This window comes from Eurytemora carolleeae, unplaced genomic scaffold, assembly GCF_000591075.1.
Source record: "Eurytemora carolleeae unplaced genomic scaffold, Eaff_2.0 scaffold197, whole genome shotgun sequence".
Taxonomy (NCBI): Eukaryota; Metazoa; Arthropoda; class Copepoda; order Calanoida; family Temoridae; genus Eurytemora; species Eurytemora carolleeae.
This window is the reverse complement of record NW_019396181.1, coordinates 316,719-335,439: the sequence shown is the minus strand read 5'-3', so window position 1 is coordinate 335,439 and position 18,721 is coordinate 316,719. Positions and strand designations below refer to the sequence as shown.

The 18,721-nt window shown below is 31.1% G+C and overlaps 1 protein-coding gene across 1 annotated transcript in view; it reads left to right on the top strand.

Moving 5' to 3' along the window:
- Nucleotides 1-18,721, top strand: part of LOC111697402 (roundabout homolog 2) — a 63,757-nt gene that overhangs the window by 11,195 nt on the left and 33,841 nt on the right. Inside the window, exons 2-6 of the mRNA XM_023467414.1 lie at nucleotides 8,765-8,948; nucleotides 12,317-12,399; nucleotides 12,699-12,784; nucleotides 14,188-14,248; nucleotides 16,346-16,424. Of these exons, the coding sequence (XP_023323182.1) occupies nucleotides 8,876-8,948; nucleotides 12,317-12,399; nucleotides 12,699-12,784; nucleotides 14,188-14,248; nucleotides 16,346-16,424 (382 nt within the window). The 5' untranslated portion in view covers nucleotides 8,765-8,875. The remainder of the gene's footprint in view (nucleotides 1-8,764; nucleotides 8,949-12,316; nucleotides 12,400-12,698; nucleotides 12,785-14,187; nucleotides 14,249-16,345; nucleotides 16,425-18,721) is intronic.

The following is an 18,721-nucleotide window of genomic DNA, read 5'->3' as shown; positions in this document are numbered from 1 at the left end:
GAATGTAAAGTATAAAGTTTATGCTGAAATGAACTCGTGAATGTAAAGTATAAAGTTTATGCTGAAATGAACTCGGGAATGTAAAGTATAAAGTTTATGCTGAAATGAACTCGTGAATGTAAAGTATAAAGTCGATGCTGAAATGAACTCGGGAATATAAAGTATAAAGTTTAGGCTGAAATGAACTCGGGAATGTAGAGTATAAAGTTTATGCTGAAATGAACTCGTGAATGTAAAGTATAAAGTCGATGCTGAAATGAACTCGGGAATGTAAAGTATATAGTTTATGCCGAAATGAACTCGGGAATGCATGCCAGGTTTTCAGATTTAGAAAAAATAAAAATAATTTTCAATAATTTTTTTTCTATAAAAAGATGTTCCAGGTTTTATACAGAGCGTCAAATATTCTTTCCAACCGGAGGGTTTACACCTTTAGAATTTCAAACTTAGATTTTTTGATCTAACAGAATTCATAATTTGAAATACCTCTAAGGTCTACAAAATCGGGTTGCTCACATATAAGTAAATATGTATATATTGACACTAATTGACCTACTGAAAACATCCCAAGGATCTTCTTACACTATAAGCACTAAGCACAAAACAAGGCTAAACTGTCTTCGTATAATTCACGAGATATTACTCTCAACAACAGCACGTTTTAAGCCAGAACTCAGCTTTATAACGTGCTTATTATCACAATGTGGAAATAATCGGACATAACGATCCTGTAATTGTTAACAGTTATACTCTGAAAATGTGCAGTTAGAATTTACAGAAATCAGTCAAAATCTTTAACTCCATTTATAATTAAAAGATTAACGAACGGGAACTATCATTCCACCGTATTATACTAAGTATGACTTTACAATTACATTTGATAAAATTGTGGCAAACCTTCGAAATGAAAAGGAACGGTTGTAAAAATGAAAAGGAACGGTTGTGAAAATGAAAAAGAACGGTTGTAAAAATGAAAAGGAACGGTTGTGAAAATGAAAAGGAACGATTGTGAAAATGAAAAGGAAAGGTTGTGAAAATGAAAAGGAACGGTTGTGAAAATGAAAAGGAACTACGATGTAACTTAATTAATTTTTTCATTGATTGACACTGCTGGATAAACTCTAGCTTTAATTTCTCTGTTTATAAACATAATATTAACCTGTTTGGTACAGGCGAATACAGGGTGTGAGGCTAAAGGGGGCTCANTTAAGCCTCTATGCTTGAACAACGTACAAGCCCAAAAAAGCTGATAAAAAAAAACAGTTTTTCTATGACAAAGCAGACTTTCAGTGACTTATTTTTCTTCATTTTCGCGCACACTCCCTTTAAATGAACAAAGAGAATGAGTGACACAAACCTAACCAAAAGTTGTATACAGAAAGAGCCTGATTAAAGCCTAAAAGGTCCCTGATTGTAAGAAACCTTATTCTTACAACCCCCTACTGGGCGCGCGCGCATGACTGTCACAGTAAAGTGTCTGTGCGCTCAATGATATGGTTTTTTATTGGTTTTGAATGGTTGTGCGCGAAACATAAATCTTGTCAGCGCGCGACACGACATAATAAAAAGCACGCACTCCACTGTATAAGTCTTAGCTAAGGTACAGTAAAAATCAAAAATGTTTTTAAAAATTTACCATTGACACTACATGTAAAATGATTCACTTGAATAGGTCTTGATTCTCAAATTTTTAATTTTAAATCATAAAATTGACGAAAATTATGTCACTCTTTATTTTATAAAAATGTTATGCTCAATCCACATGTTCACCCTTTTGAATGTAAAAAAGCTATTTTCTCTTTTCTTTGAGTACATGAATCCATGTTTGAGGATTCATATATTTGTAACTTTTTATATTTTATTATCTTGTTTTTATTGCTTTTTATCTGACGATCTCATTGTAATTAATCAATGCTCAATAAAGCTTATACGCTGTGATGTGAACGCAAATTAATTTATTTAATTAATCAGTTTTATTTAAAAGAAAGTTTTAAAAACCTGAAGTTGAATCCAAAGGAACCTGGGAAGTTTTAACTTTTGTTTATCTTTCAGCTTTTCAATTATGAATACATATTATATTAGACTCAGAAATTGTAGGGTAGCTGGTTTCCTCAGGGTATATGTAAAGGAATTGAGTGTTTGCCACAGACTCATATATCTTTGCAACCCAAAGTTGAAGACCTTAGATATGTCAAACTATGAATTCTCTTAAATCAAATAATCTAAGTTTTAAATACCAAAGGTTTACAACATCAGGTTGCAAAATATACGATTTAGAAAATTTGATTTGGTGGCAAAGGCTCAATTTCTTTGATGCATGCATCGGGCGCCACTTTAAGGTAGGCCTGCCGGTCAACTTTCGTTTCCGGTGAGATATCATTTGTTATTTTTAACCCAACCTGAACCTTGTTAATATCAAGTTCTAATGCAAGGTTTCTGGTCTTGAAGGGGACTGTAAAGCGTGATTGTAAGTGACCCAGCATAAAGAGATGACAATGTCCGATTCACAACGGTACCCTTAAAAGCTGTATTATCAATTGGAATTGTTATCAATGTGAATAACTTTGAAAACTGATATTTTTCAATTGTGGTTTCTCCAGCTGTTTTACCTCTTTAGCGGAAAAGCTGTGGTTCAACTTAATCTATGCAGTTTAACCACTTCTAGCTATTAGCTAAATATGGTCTCTGATCTCTTTTATTTTGTTTCTTGGTTGAATAATATCCCTTAAGTATTCAAGTTCGAAGCAGTGGAAAATGTAAATTTGTTTGTTGCATGTATATTGTAAATGAAGGTATACAACAATGAGGAAATCGATACACTCCCCCCCCCCTTCACCTTCCAAAATCCCTCTTACCTTCCCATTTCATCACCTTAATGATTCCCAACCTTGTTCCAAAAATCCCAAACGTCCCCGAGGACTGCAATGTTCAACATTCTTTAAAATTCCAAAACTTCCTTTTTCCTTTTTTTTCAGAAAAATAAAACTTTTCCCTGTGTATAGTGATTATTATTCCTAAACAACCATTAGTATTCTTTGTTTCGTTTTTTCCCAAAAATGTTACTTTCCCCCATTAGTTTTAATTTTAATTTTTACTCACAATTCCGAAAAATTTCACTTTTGCATGTAATGGTAAATATCTCCCAATATCCCAACTATTTCCTCCTAGTCTTTAATGCTGAATATCTCCCAAAATCCCAAATTCCTTCTTTAATGATAATCCTCCGAAATGTCAATTATAGATTTTTACTTTTAATTATAAATATTCATTAAAATCCCAAATTCTTATTTGTTTTTAATTCTAAATATTTCCCAAAATTACAACGTCCTCCTTGTACTTAAGTTTTCTTATTCCCAAAAATCCTAACATCCTCTTTGTCTTTTTAAATTATTATTTCCCAAAATTGGAACATTAATGTTACTATTGTCTGATTTTTTATATTCCTATATTTCTTACTCTCTAACTCACAACATCCAAGGTACTAATGCAAGGAAAGTTATTTCAGAGGTGTACGCATTTTTTGTACTGTAGTGTACGGTCTTTTGGTGGAAAAGTAAACACAAGACGGATGTCACAGCCTTACATGAAATCAATTTTTACAAAAATAATCTGTGAAATATTTGGTCATAGGAAACTATTATGCAAATTTGCAAAATTATCAAAATTAAATGTTTTTCTCCTCCTCGGATAATAGACGAACTACTAGACTAATCTACCAATATATTTCTTACTCTCTAACTCCCAATCTTTGTATCTATCTCTGTATCTCTCTATCTATCTATCTACCAATCTAAAACCTTGTTTTCAGTTTTATATAAATCTAGTCCTGCTCTAGGGTTTCCATTCGCAAAAATTTTGCGCAATTTTTGCGGAACGAAACGCAATATTTTTCTTTCTTTGCGCATCAATTTTGCGCGAAAAAACAACAATTTGCGCAATCATTCGCAAAAGTCATTTCGCGCAAAATTGCCCTATTCCGCTTTTGCGAAACTCAAGTTTTGCGCAATTCCGCAACAAGAGTTTTGCGCAAATCCGCAATTCCGCAATTTCGTAAAAATCACACGGTTGGTGACGGTTTGTGTTTCTTAGAATTCAATTCTGGAAAAATCTTGTTTTGGAATGTCTTCCTATTGGTCACTTTTACATAATTGACCAATTGACAATTAAGAAGAGTTCAAATCTCACAATTTTCTCGACAATTTTAGTTTTGGACATGCATATTTCCTAAAAGTGGATTCTTCAGGCATTGGTTACTTTCTTGCATTATTTTATATGAGATTAAAAAGATTTCAGAAATTCAGAAATTTGATTAAAAAAATTTAAGAATACAATTCATACTCATGATTAAGCAAAGCTTTTAAGGCCGGGTCACTTGAAATTATTTAATAGGATTAAAATATTGCCAAGTTTCACACTCTCTAATTTCTATTTTATTAATTTTGGTCCCTTAATTTAAACTTTTTGTAACTGGAAGTAACCAATTGAGTGTAGTATAATCGTTATCATACTCGTATGTTAATATTTTTGTATATGGAATAAATCTTCAGTTGTTTAATTCTAAGCTTAGAATATCAATTTTTGACAATGTGCCTAAAAAGTTACATTTTGTGTAAAACTTGCGGTTTTGCGCAAATTGCGGAAAAAAAATTGCGCAAAACTAAAATTTCGTTTCATGCGCAACTTTCGCAAAAAATATTTCCGGTTTTGCGCAAATTGCGCAAAATAAATAGCGCAAAACCGCGCTAAACTCATTGCGTTTCATGCGCAAAAATAGCGCAAAAGTTCGCAAAAATAAAATTTGCGCGAAAATAGCGCAAATTTTGCGCAAAAGATTTAGCCATTTCGTGGAAACCCTATCCTGCTCCAACTTCAATTGTCAAGAGTCTCGTTTTATAACTATGAAAATACAGGGGAAATCAGGGCAGGAAGGGACGTTAAATCTGTGAAAATGGCACGTTTTTAAGGGACCATAAGTGTAATTTCAAGTGGCCCTCCATGCCAAGGATGGCAATGCCTGATTCACAACGGTACCCTTGAAACCTTAATCTAATTAAAAATGTGGAAAATATCATAGTTTTTCTGTAATTTTGTAATTTTTTGTAATATTGCAATTAAGTAACATACAATATGGCAAAAGTTGTAATATTACAAAGCGTCCTGGTTTATGAATGTACCACCTTAAATCTATTCAAATGAGTTAAACCTGTTTCTCCTTTGGTAAACTGATCAAATGGAATTGACTCGATTTCAATAAGTCGCAACAATTTTAAGGTTTTAGGGACCTAATTCTCGCCATTTTATTAAGTTTGGTCCTAGGCCTAATAATGTTGCATTTATTTATAATCAATCACAATTATATTTTCCTTTGATACTTGATACATCAGTAGTTTTATTATCATTATTATTGATGTACACTTCGGAGACAAATAATACATTTCATATCTTTCTTATTTTTCAAAAGAACTTTTTTCTTTTTCGTCGGAGACCTTCTTAGAGTCTCCGATATAATGCTACTCCGATGAGATATAAATCTGGTCCTAAATGTTCTATCTTTAATGGATTGTTTTTCTACTTATCTGATATTAGCTTTGTTTGATCCGAGTTAAATCAGTTTAAGTATTGTCTTTAAACATTAAACTTAAAGGGTGTCAAATCATAACTACCTATTCAAGCCTATAAAGTATACTGTTATAGCTTCCTTGATTGTGTTTAAACATTTAGTGTCGATTTCAATTCTTCTCTTTTCCCCCCTCCCCTCCCCTCCCAACTACAAGAGCACTTCAATTGCCACTGCAAAACAGTGCATCAAAATATTTGCGGAAGGTTTTATAAGCGTGCGCATTTTCGCAGCTTGTTTTTTCACATAACTTACTGGAACAAGAAGACACAAAAAAGTGTTTAAAAATCATGATTTTAAATTAAAAAATATGGGTTTTGCTTTATTTTCCGAAGACCATAAGTTCTTATTTTTACCATAATTTATAATAGAATGCTATAACTATATTTTCTATGCTAATATAGTTGTATACTGTATTACAATGCATATTCATTGTCTTATAATCAACCCTTGAGTGACGGGAGGGGTTGAATATATTTTATATTTAGGTTTATTATACACTCATGTATTGATAGTTTAGTTTATTTGTATAAAAATATACATTTTTATATAAATATATCAATTCGTTTGTTTACATTCAATTTCTTTTCTCGATATTCTATATCTTTTTGTAAACATTCAAGTTTTCCACGAACTAAACTAAAGTGGGGGGGGGATATTTAAAAAAACATTTAAAATATTACTAATACATATATTCACATATTGTATACACTTTTGTATAATTGTTTACACTTTGATGCAGATATTAATTAGGCGTGAAGTGTTTCAAAAAGTTAGTCTTTTTTATGATAAAGAATTGAGAATAAAGGTAGGAGATAAAAGTTATTTACAAAATAGAGAAAGGATATAAATCAAATTAATTTTACTGTTTTTTATTTTATCTAAATAAAATAGTCAATTCGCTTATAATGGGCCAACCAAACAAAACAACAAACTCTGGTTAGGCGGGTCCAAACTACATAGTTAATTGTGATTTGTTATTAGTATTATCTCGTGCTTTGTAGTTGAATGAAAATATGAAATATGAAATGTACTTCAAAATTTGTCGCTTTTTAAAATCAATTTAAAATCAATTTTAATTTTAATTCAAAAATTTTAAGTTGCATGATTATGAATAAAAATGTCGGTTTCAATACCAATATTTAAAGGTAATAATGTTACAATAGAATTAAAAGCGAAAATTACTAGATTTTTAAATTCTAGTAATTTTCTTTCAGAAGTACATCTCCGGTCTGAGTTCTACTTAGAATACGGAAAAGTTAAGAAACTTATGTCCAAATTTAAATCATCTAATCAATTCTATTGTCTCCAAAAATTGCTTATATCATTTTGTTGTAAAAATGATTGATGCACCTAAAAATGTCTTGCAACGTGTTAAATGCATAAATGCATTTTCTTATCAATTTAGAATAAATCGAACCTTCCCCCCCCCCCCTCGTCCCGTGAATTTTTTAATCTTCTGCCATTTTCGCCTAATTAAGTCTATAATGCTTCTAACGATTGCAAAGTCTCCGAAAATGCATTATTTCATCAAATTTGATCAAACTTTGATTGTACTAACATCTTCTCTTTGTAGAAGATACATTTTTTCCGAAAACAACGTGGTTTGTATAAACAAAGTATACATATAACAGAATAATAAATAAGTAAAAATCCCCCCCCCTCCTTCAACCATATTCCCCCCCTGTAATCCCCTCCCCCCATGGGAAAACATGTGGTAAAGTAAATATGGATTTATAGTGAATATATGTGTATCTTGTATCTTAAGGTGAATCTATGATACAAGGAGAGATTGATCCAAAAACCCCGATATCTGTATGTATACATTTATATATACATATACAGGGGGAGTAAAAAAAATCAAAGATCAGTGATGTTTTGCACAAAATTTTCCAAATTTTTAGTTGCTTCTGTGTTTAGGTATAAAAACATTGAAATGGGACAAAAAATAACAATTTTGAAGATGCTCTTGAAAAAAACTTACATAAAAAAAATCACAGTACTTTACACTTAAATATACAGTTAAACAACTTCTACTGACGTGCTTGAAAGAAATAATCTTTTTTTCCTGAATGCCTTGACTTTTTTAGGTGGGTGGGGGCAAATATGGTTTTAAATGTTTAGGTGGGTGGGGGCAAATATGGTTTTAAATGTTTAGGTGGGTGGGGGCAAATATGGTTTTAAATGTTTGTAAATTGAAGGAGGTTAAATCGTTTAAAAGAACAACTTATTTGCCAATGTGTGGGTCGATATATACAAGGACTTGGACAGGTATAGAGAGAGAAGAGAGAAGGATATTATAAGATTTAAAACTCTACTCCACAAGAAAGGTTTAAGAGAAAGAGAAGACCAGGGTTGAATATTATCTACACAAATAATTTGAAACAAAAACAGATTAATTACACTTATTTAATATTCTTGTTTTGGAAAAAAATAATGGGTTGATTTTTTTTCTTTCTTCAATTTTAAGGGGGAGTAGGGGAACTTTGAAATTTGACACCCTTATCCTGTATATCTTGTTGAGTATCATTTCAATATTGAATAAAACAAATATATTTTGTCATCATAGATTTATTCTTGTCAAGCTGAAAGAATTGAGTCTTTGTCATAATCTCAAATTTTCCAATTCCTCTATCTTTGCAACCTGATGATGTCCACATTTAATTGTCATAACTTTTTAATTAATCAGAATTCATAGTTTAGAATATCTAAGGTTTTAGAATATCTAGGTTGGAAAGAAATAGTGATTAGATAAATTGAGTTTGTGGCAAAGACTCAATTCCTTTCATCGTTTTCATATAAATTACCAAAGGAATTGAGTCTTGGCCACCAACTCTGATTTTCTAACCCCTATATCTTTGGATTCAAATGTCGTAGACCTTAGATATTTCAAACTATGAATTCTGTTAGATCAAATAATATAAGTTTGAAATATTAAAGATTTATGACTTTGGGTTCCACAGATTTTAAAAGCAGAGTTGGTGGCCAAGATGCAATTCCTTTTCTTTGAAACCTAGGTGTTTGCCTATGTTCCTTAAAGAACATTTTTAGTTTATTACAAAAAGATCAAAACTAAGAGACAGTTTACCATTTATTTTTTAAATTGCATATTTTTTCTATGTTTTAAAGATAACTTGTCTATTTCAGATAAGTTGAAGAAAAGACGACAACAAGTGAACAAGATCATCGAAAAAAAGATGAAGAAAATAAAGAAATCTCAAAACAGTGAAACTTTTCAAACTAATAAATAGTAATAAAATGGCCAAATTGTGGACAGGCATTATGAAAGATCTAATCTTACTCTACCTTCTTCATTCTAATTTGGCCTTAGGTAAGATACAAATTTTTTAACGATAATTTTAACTTTAGGAAAAACAAATTCGAAAAATATGATTTTACATCTCTCTAATCTGTGTCTCAAATTTAGCTAAAAGTTTTGGTTTTTGAGAATGAAAAAAAACAACCGAATGGTCTTCCTAACTTCAAGTGGCATGTCTGATTGACAACAGTACTCTTTACTTCTATACGGAGATATCCTAACGTGTCAAGCTAAAAATGGATTATTTGCCATCGTGGTTTCACTTTAAAATAGACTTCCGGAATAAGGAAGCAGAGTCTAAAAAAGAAATTGTCATAACTTGATACTTTTCTGAAGATATAAAAACGACGATATCTTCATCTCAGATAAAGGTTGTATTGGTGCCGTTGTGAATTGGGCATGAACCTGTTAGAATCTGGGGACACTTGAAATTACGAAGACGACAGTCCCTGTTAGTTTAGAATTATTTGTTTAAAATGTTCTCATCTCTCACCAAACTTTAATTATTTCCAGAGTTTAAACTGAAAATACTTTAGTTGGCTGATCTAGCTCAATTTATAGCAGAGAGTTTAATTTAATTTAATTTAATCTTATTCAATTCTAATCTTCCCCCTCCCCCCCCCCCCCTTCATTTTCTATTTTACTTCCGTGTTTCTATCTACGAAACAAATATACTGATTTTAACTTTCAATGAGCATTTTATAGTGTTTGAAATGAAAATGTGTAAAACTTTAAAAATTGTTTGACAGTATAAACAGATAGACAGACAGACAGATTGACATGGATAGACAGATATACAGGTATACAGACAGACAGATTGACAAGGATAGACAGATATACAGGTATACAGATAGACAGATTGACATGGATAGACAGATATACAGGTATACAGACAGACAGATTGACATGGATAGACATATATACAGGTATACAGACAGACAGATTGACAAGGATAGACAGATATACAGGTATACAGATAGACAGATTGACATGGATAGACAGATATACAGGTATACAGACAGACAGATTGACAAGGATAGACAGATATATAGATATACAGACAGACAGATATACAGATGTAACTATAGCATTAAAACTCCGACTGATGAAAAAAAAAGAGAGAATAATTTATGTTAACTGGTGATCAAAAGTCGTTACTTGCTGTAATATTGACCGAACTATTAAATCAGCGTATAGACAGACAGACAGATCGACAGATAGACAGGTCTACAGATAGACAGATAGACAGATAAAAATATTGACAGATGGACAGATGAACAGACCGATAGACAGATACCAATAGACAAATAGACAGATAGACAGATTGGCAAATAGACAGATAGTCATAGACAGATAGACAGATAAATATACATCCGCGGGTATTGTATAATTTGTTAGCAATAAAAAACAATTGAAGAACAATTTGTTTAAATCTAAAGAGGATCAATGTCACAAATCTTTTAAACAGAACTTCTATCTATCTATCAATATCTATCTATCCATCTATCTATCTATCTATATATCTATCTATCTATCTATCTATCTATCTATCTATCTATCTATCTATCTATCTATCTATCTATCTATCTATCTATCCATCTATCTATCTATCTATCTATCTATCTATCTATCTATCTATCTATCTATCTATCTATCTATCTATAAATGGATCTGCCTCAATGCACTATAAAGTAGAACTATTAGAAATAAAAACTTGACTCTCAAGATAAACTGGTTGATTGAAAGACTTAATAGCTCTGCAAATGAGAACTCTATGAATGGAGTCAAACGAATCCTTATTTTTAATCTTTAATTCAAATTATGTATTCTTCATTAGTTGCAATCATAAAATAAACCTGGTCCATACCTTAAAGTTGCCTCAAGAATTCAAACTATAAGCTGCTCCATACATAAAAATGCTCTTTGTATAAAAACTGATCCATGTATTTAAGCTGCTTCATGTATTAAAGCTGCTTCATATATTAAAGCTGCTCAACTTACAAAAGCTGCTCCATGTTTTGAAGCTACTGTATGTATTAAAACTACTCCATTTATTAAAGCTGCTTCATTTATTAAAGCTACTCCATTCAGTATAGCTACTCCATGTATTAAAGCTACTCCATGCATTAATGCGGCTCCACGTATTAGTGCTACTCCATGTATTAAAGCTACTCCACGTATTAATGCTACTCTATGTATTAATGCTACTTCATGTATTAAAGCTGCTCCATGTATTAAAGCTACTCCATGTATTAAAGCTACTCCATGTATTAAAGCTACTCCATGTATTAAAGCTTCTCTATGTATTAAAGCTACTACATTTAGTAAAGCTACTCCATGTATTAAAGCTACTCCATGTATTAAAGCTACTCCATGTATTAAAGCTACTCTATGTATTAAAGCTACTCCATGTATTAAAGCTACTCCATGTATTAAAGCTCCATGTATTAAAGCTACTCCATGTATTAAAGCTACTTTGTGTATTAAAGCTACTTAATGTATTAAAGCTACTCCATGTATTAAAGCTACTCCATCATTCCATGTATTAAAGCTACTTCATGCATTAATGCGGCTCCATGTATTAAAGCTACTCCACGTATTAATGCTATTCTATGTATTAAATGTTAAAGCTACTCTAGATATTTAGTTTTTTATTAATAAATTATATCTGAGGACTCAAGTTTTTGCCAGAACATATGTTAAACGATAGATTTATGCAGTCTGAACACACGCCTATAATAAACTAGATTTTATAGATACCCCCCTCAGTTCCCCCCCCCCCCCTCCGTATCCTCCTTCTACTAGAAGAAAATTAGAAGATTTTAATGAGAATATTAACTTCCTAACTTGTTAAAAACGACTAGAATAGTATTCGCAAATCTGAAAATTTGAAAAATTGGTTAATTTAACACTTTCTTCCAAAATCTATTATTATCTTTAATCTTTTAATTTATATTATACTAGCTTGAGAACCCAGTGTTGCCCAGGATACTCCCGCCGTTTACCCGCGCTTGGACGTAAATTACGATTATAGCTATTTTTTCCTATGATAATGATAAGTTTTAACTTATCATTATCATCATAAAATTGTGGAGGATTAAAAGTTACAATTTATTTTATAATGTTTGATGGTTGGTGTTTAGGAGAACTCCTAATTGCGTTTTAGAAATATTTAAACTGAAAAATCTTTATTAGATATCTACTTTTTTAATTTTTTGTAAAATTGTTTAAGGAATAAATTAAAATTTTAAACTGATTGGATTAGAAAACCGTAAATTTGTAAAAATTGTATTCCAAATCCTTTTTAGGAAAGAAATTGGACATTTTTTTATGTTTTACGGAAAAAGTTTATGATTGACTAAATAAGTATAATTTTTCAGGTGACCTAAGGTCCCCAATCATCACAGAGCATCCCACCTCAAGCCTAGTTCCGAAAAATGAGCCAGTAACCATGAACTGTAAGGTAAGAGAAGAATATTATAAGAAAATGTATTGTGCCCGTTTTTTAGGTTGAAAATGCGCCAATACGACGAGCCCTGAAATAACGGTTTTCGGAAAAAATGTATGTGGGTTTTGGATTAGCACTATTTTCGTTTCTTTTCGTTTTTGTGTTCATCCATCCTAAAAGCTGCTGTATTAATTCATTTTTATACTGGTTGATCTGAAATTATAAACATTAGATATAACTAAAATAAAATGGTCATGTGACTAAATGGGATTCAACATCTACCTTACTTATTAATCGTGAGCATTCCCATTCAGGCTGATGGTACTCCTGAGCCGACAATACAGTGGTATAAAGATGGAAAGGAGGTACAAACTGCTCCTACCCACCCTCATTCTCACAGGTATATACTTTACAATTCAGGCACAGAACATATAGTCATAGATGGATCATTGACGCAGACTAGCATGAAAGAGATTTACTAAACAGTCAGCTGCATGTAGCTGTATATTTAGAATTAATCAATCAATCCAGGTGTATAATGTAGGGTTATTGTATATTTCCACAAAGTGTCCAGTGGTTCTGGGGAGGGATCGTTTCTAGAATTTAGTAATAGTAATTTTGGAAATGCAAATAATTTCGTTCTTTAAGTTCCTTGTAATACTATGTTCATTAACGTTGCAGCACGTATAAACTTGTCAGACGCATCAACCCTGCATCTATATCTACTACCTGATCTGTTAATCCAGGGGACTTCAGTTCAAACACTGACCACACTGACCAGGGGTCAAAACTGATAACCAATGTCACACTTGGATGATCTTATATGGTTTAATACTAAAATTGCCTGATTTAAAAACATTAAAATGTGTTTTAACACTTTTTTACATATTTTTAAAAGAAATTGTATAAAAACGGGAAAATATCAAAATATTTAGAGTGATGAAGCAAAAAGTTCTCAAATGTGTCAAATGTCTTATCATGAGTTAGGAAAGAAGTCAATTTAAAATTAAAAAAGTTTATTCATTAATAGATTTCTATATTTAAATCATCTATAGCTTCAATAGTTTATTTTAAGAATATTTTCGTACAACAAATAAAATACAGTAATACTCATAAAACTCTGGAATAAAAATACAATTTTAAGCCATTTTATGTGTATTTTATGTTTCTATAAAGCAAATAATTTTACTAATACCCTAAAAATTAATCAATTAAGTGGATTAATTTTTTATACATTGCACAACTTCTGTTTTTCATGTTCATTAGGCTATTTAAAATCTGACTCTCGTTTTCCAGTTCCGCATTTTTATGGGCCCCGCTGTAAGAATTTTGTATAATCTAAAATAAGTTTCAGCACTTATGTAATAGCGACTATTCTTGTCCTTTATGCCACGGTAAATTATCTAAATGAAACCGGTTCTTAGTTTTTATTATTATGTACTGCAGGGCCGGTTATTCTACCAAATCTAATATAAAAAAGTCAGAGATGGAAAAGTTTCTTGAAAAAAAATGGTGGGACTTCGAGCAGTTTATTCCCATATGACTTTTATGTGGCAAAATTTAGAACATTATTTCCGAAAACTTTTTTATTTTTTAAAACTTTTTTGGCGGTATCAATTTTGCTGACCGGTTCTTGTTTATAATATTATGTACTGCAGGTTTGTTCTCCAAACCGGTTCTTAGTTTATAATATTATGTACTGCAAGTTTATTCTACCAACCAGTTCTCTTTGTTTTTAATATTATGTACTGCAAGTTTTTTCTACCAACCAGTTCTCTTTGTTCATAATATTATGTACTGCAGGGTAATTCTTCCAACCGGTTCTTTGTTTTTCCTTCGAGTTATGCAGACTAGAAGAGATCAGGTAAAAAAATACATTTAGTGATCTTAAATTTAAGTATTAGTTCAAAATTGTCTTTTTGAGCCTGTAATTTTTGATGAGAAACAATATGGTTAAATAATCTATATCTTGCAGTTGCAGTATAAAGTTTGATCACATTGAGCTCTGATTTGTTGAAATCAAACATTCCTGGATCGACTTTGACTAATGAAAACTGGAATAAACCCCCCCCCCCTCATTTAAAATATTCATAATAAGTGTTTTTCACCTTTTTAACGTTTCAAGCTTAAAAGGAATTGAGTTTTTGCAACAATCTCTGATTTTCTAATCCCTATATCTTTGCAACTTGATGTCGTAGATCTTTGAAATTTCTGTTAGATCCGATAGTTTAAGTTTGAAAGGTTTAAAGGTTCACACTACCAGGTTGCAAAGATACAGGGATTAGAACATTTGAATTTTTGGCAAAAACTCAGGTTCTTTGTTCCATTCTATTCCATTGATTTCTATTAAATTTCTTATTTTCTTGTGTTTGTCACATGTGTTTCATCAGATAATTTCTAATATGTTCGGTTAAACTTTTATTATTTATAAATTCTTATGATTCATAATCATTTATTTGAACTTTATAATTTGATTTTTATGAACACATTCAGTTATCAAACTTTACTCATATATAGCCATTGTTCATGAATTATATTGATGAAAATGGCTATGCAAAAAGTGTTAATGTAAAAACAGGAAACTATTAAAAAAAATCTTTATCTTTATCTAATTTTCTGAAAACTAAATTAATTACATTTTCTTTTTACGGCACAATTCACGCAGTAACCTTTTTTAATTAATAGAATATAATAATAAAATAATTTTTTTAAAATCATTTTTATTTGGCCATCAAACTTAACGGGGAAGTGGTTGTCTTATAATTCGTTAAACCAGAAAAGTTACTACAGCAACATTTGAACATTTCTAAAATGTAATTAATAAATATTCATCGGTTTAAAAAAAAATTGTGTTATGAATATGATAGACTCATGGAAAGCTTAAAAATCCTCAATTCTCCTGATTTTTAAATAGTTTCATCAAACATTTTCGACGAATATAATAAAATTGAGAAAAAGTTTTCATTCTGCACTGTCATGATAATTTTACAGTTTTGGATTTAGATTTTAGATTTTTTAACCCTTGTCAGCTTTNAATCTATAATGTACCCTGTACACTGTACATGAATGGCCCTCCAGGCAAACTTTATTTCCGTTTCTATAATTTTTCCATTTATATTCGCAGCTTATCTAGTACCCTAGTACCCACTACACCGTAGCACAGGGATATAGGGGGCAACCATTAAAATCAACATTTTATGCACTTTTTGTTTTTATTTCCAATCTGATGGTGGACATATTTAATATTAAAAACTTTAACTATTGGTCAAACAAAATTCCTAAATAGACATGTCATTTGTCAATGGTCAACGACATCAGGTTTCAAAGATATAGGAACTAGAAAATCTGAGTTTGAGACGGTTATTTCGTTCCTTTAACCTCCTTCCCCCCCCCCTTAAATATGTGCTGTTCCTCCTTTTACATTAAACCGATTCAATAAAAAGCGAAAACAGAAAAAATAAAGAAAACAACACGTTAAATGGTCTACATCTACATCAATAAAGAAGAAACACCTTGCATTTGTCCCCTTACCTCCCCATTCCAACTTTTTGTTAAAATTTAGTTTTTCTGTTTTTGTTCCAAAAGGTAAAAAGCTTAAAAGGACTGTAAAGGAAAAATGAAAGGGGGTATAGGGTGAAAGCTGAATTTTCGTATAAATTTGACATAGTTTTTTTATCAATTTCTCGAGACAGGAACATCAGATATAACTTTCACTGGTCGCGATCAAGAGCTAAAGTGAACAAAAACAGAAAAACTTTAAGATAAAAAAGCATCAAATTCTAAATTGTAAATTGGACTTTTATCAAAAAACTAAAAATTGGTTCTGATCTAACATCTTCACTTGTAAAACCAATCAGTGCCTATTCTTAAACGAATAGTATTATGTAAATATTTAAATAAGTGAATTTTCTCTTTAATGATTATTCTAATAATAATAATAACAAGTTTAAAATATTTAAAGGATGGTGGAGTATATTGGTGTGAGGCAGTGAATGATGTTGGACGAGCAAGGAGTAGGAATGCAACTCTTGATGTTGCAGGTAACTNTGGTTGTACTCCTGATGTTTTTAAAATATAGGGTTACCACGAAGGATGAACCTTTAATGACGACCTTAAACTTTGTGAATAAAGCAATCTAAAGATACTATTGGATGAATTATGTCTAGAATTTCTTAACACTGATACTAAATCATTTAACAAATAAAGAAATAAGTTTAGAGCTTCACTAACTTAAGAATGTGGAAAAAACATTACAAAAAAATGTGTACAATTTAGTTTCTGAAGGTTTGATAGTAACTCTGTCCTATCAGAAACATCTGAAAAAAATGACTAAAATTAGCTGAATTACTAAATTAGCTGAATTAATGCATGTGCAGCAATAAGAAACATAATATGGAGCTCGCAGCAACTACAGTTTTTAATGCTTCTTATTTTGAAACAACCCCCTTCTTAAAAAATGCATCAATTTAACCCCTTCCCGCCTACCCCCCCCTTGATGCATTGTTTATATACATCTAACATAATCTGTTTTCTTCCTCTAAAGTCATTAACCTCATTTAATCCTCACATTAAATCTAAATCGTAACCTTTCCCTTTATTTGTTTTATTTATTTCAAGATCCTTAACTTTTATATATTTTGCATCTTATTCATCGTTTTCAATTCTATGTACAGTGTCTTGATAGGTTGATTTTAGGCTACTGTTTTAACTATTTGTGTTTTAAAACATCAAATGCGCAAAATATCACTGAAATATTTCACAATTTCATGGATTAGACTGTACTCTAAACATCATGATTCAGAAAAGGCAAATCAGCTTCTCATATGTGTATTTATATAAGATGTACATTGTACACAATACAACTAAAACTTGTTTACTTTTTAAATAGCAGTGCAATTTGGAAGATTCTTGATTTCATTTTTTTTATAAAGACAACCGATTAAAATCTTTTTTTTCTTAACGTAATCATATTTTGATATATACGTATGTATATTGTCTATGCATACAAAGATCATTTTCATAAAATAGGTTTTTTTAGAATTCGTTTTGTTAAACATATGCTAAATGTCTTTTATTCTGACACATGTCGTCTATACGTTTGACAGGTTTTGTCCTGAAAGTGTTGGGCATTTATATTCAAGTTCCTAAATATATTTAAGTTCCCAAATCTATTCTAGTTCTTAAATATATTCTAGTTCCTAAATATATTCAAGTTCCTAAATATATTCGAGTTCCTAAATATATATTCTAGTTCCTAAGTAAATTTAAGTTCCTAAATATACATTTCAGTTTATTTCCGGTCTAAACTTTTCCATTTCCTGCTCGTCAAAGTTTTCCTTTTGTTTTCATACTTAAAGATAATACTTCATACTATGTTGTAACCAAAATATGAAGCGTGAACAGTGAGAACCAGAAAACTCGGGAATTGGAAGACGACTTTATATGACTTTGTATGACTTCATATAGTCAAATGAACAAAGACACAGAAATTGTGCAGTGTAAACAGACCCGTTTAATTTTATAACTGATTAAAGAAGTTACTAGTAAACATATTATTGCTTTGTACGATACACTTCAGTATTGCTTTAATGTCGTATTCCTTTCCCACAGTTTTCTGATTCTCCCTTTATAAAGAAGTTACTAGTAAACATATTATTGCTTTGTACCATACACTTCAGTATTGCTTTAATGTCGTATTCCTTTTCCACAGTTTTCTGATTCTCCCTTTATAAAGTCTGGGCTTTGTTTGATAAACGATTTACGTCCCAGCATTTTGTTGGGAAAAATAAATTGTATTAAAAAAATAAAAAATGTAGAAGTCCCCCCTCGACTTTTAAAACCATTTCGGTGATAGGCTAGAAGTGGTATTTTTAGAGATTGAATTGATTCAAGTGTTTTCCCTGTCAACCCACCCCCGCCCCCCCCCATTTACCACTACCTTAATCTCCCCACGTCCTACCATATATCACCCTTTATATGTGTAAACACAACCTTTTTTATTCTTTTTGCATGTATCATTTATTTCAGAGTGCTAAACTGTCCCCACCGAAATTACAAAAATGTTTGCTAAAATTAAATCCTTGCTAAAAGGTCTGCACAAGTTTGAATTTATATTCAAGAGTCGAAACTTTACCAATATATTACAGTGTCAGAGACAAAAGTTTTAGAAAAGCCTCCAACTTTGCAGACAACTGTACAGTGTACATTACACATTATACAGACAACTGTACAGTGTACATAACATATTATACACACAACTGTACACTGTACACTACACATTATACAGACAACTGTACAGTGTACACTACACATTATACAGACAACTGTACAGTGTACA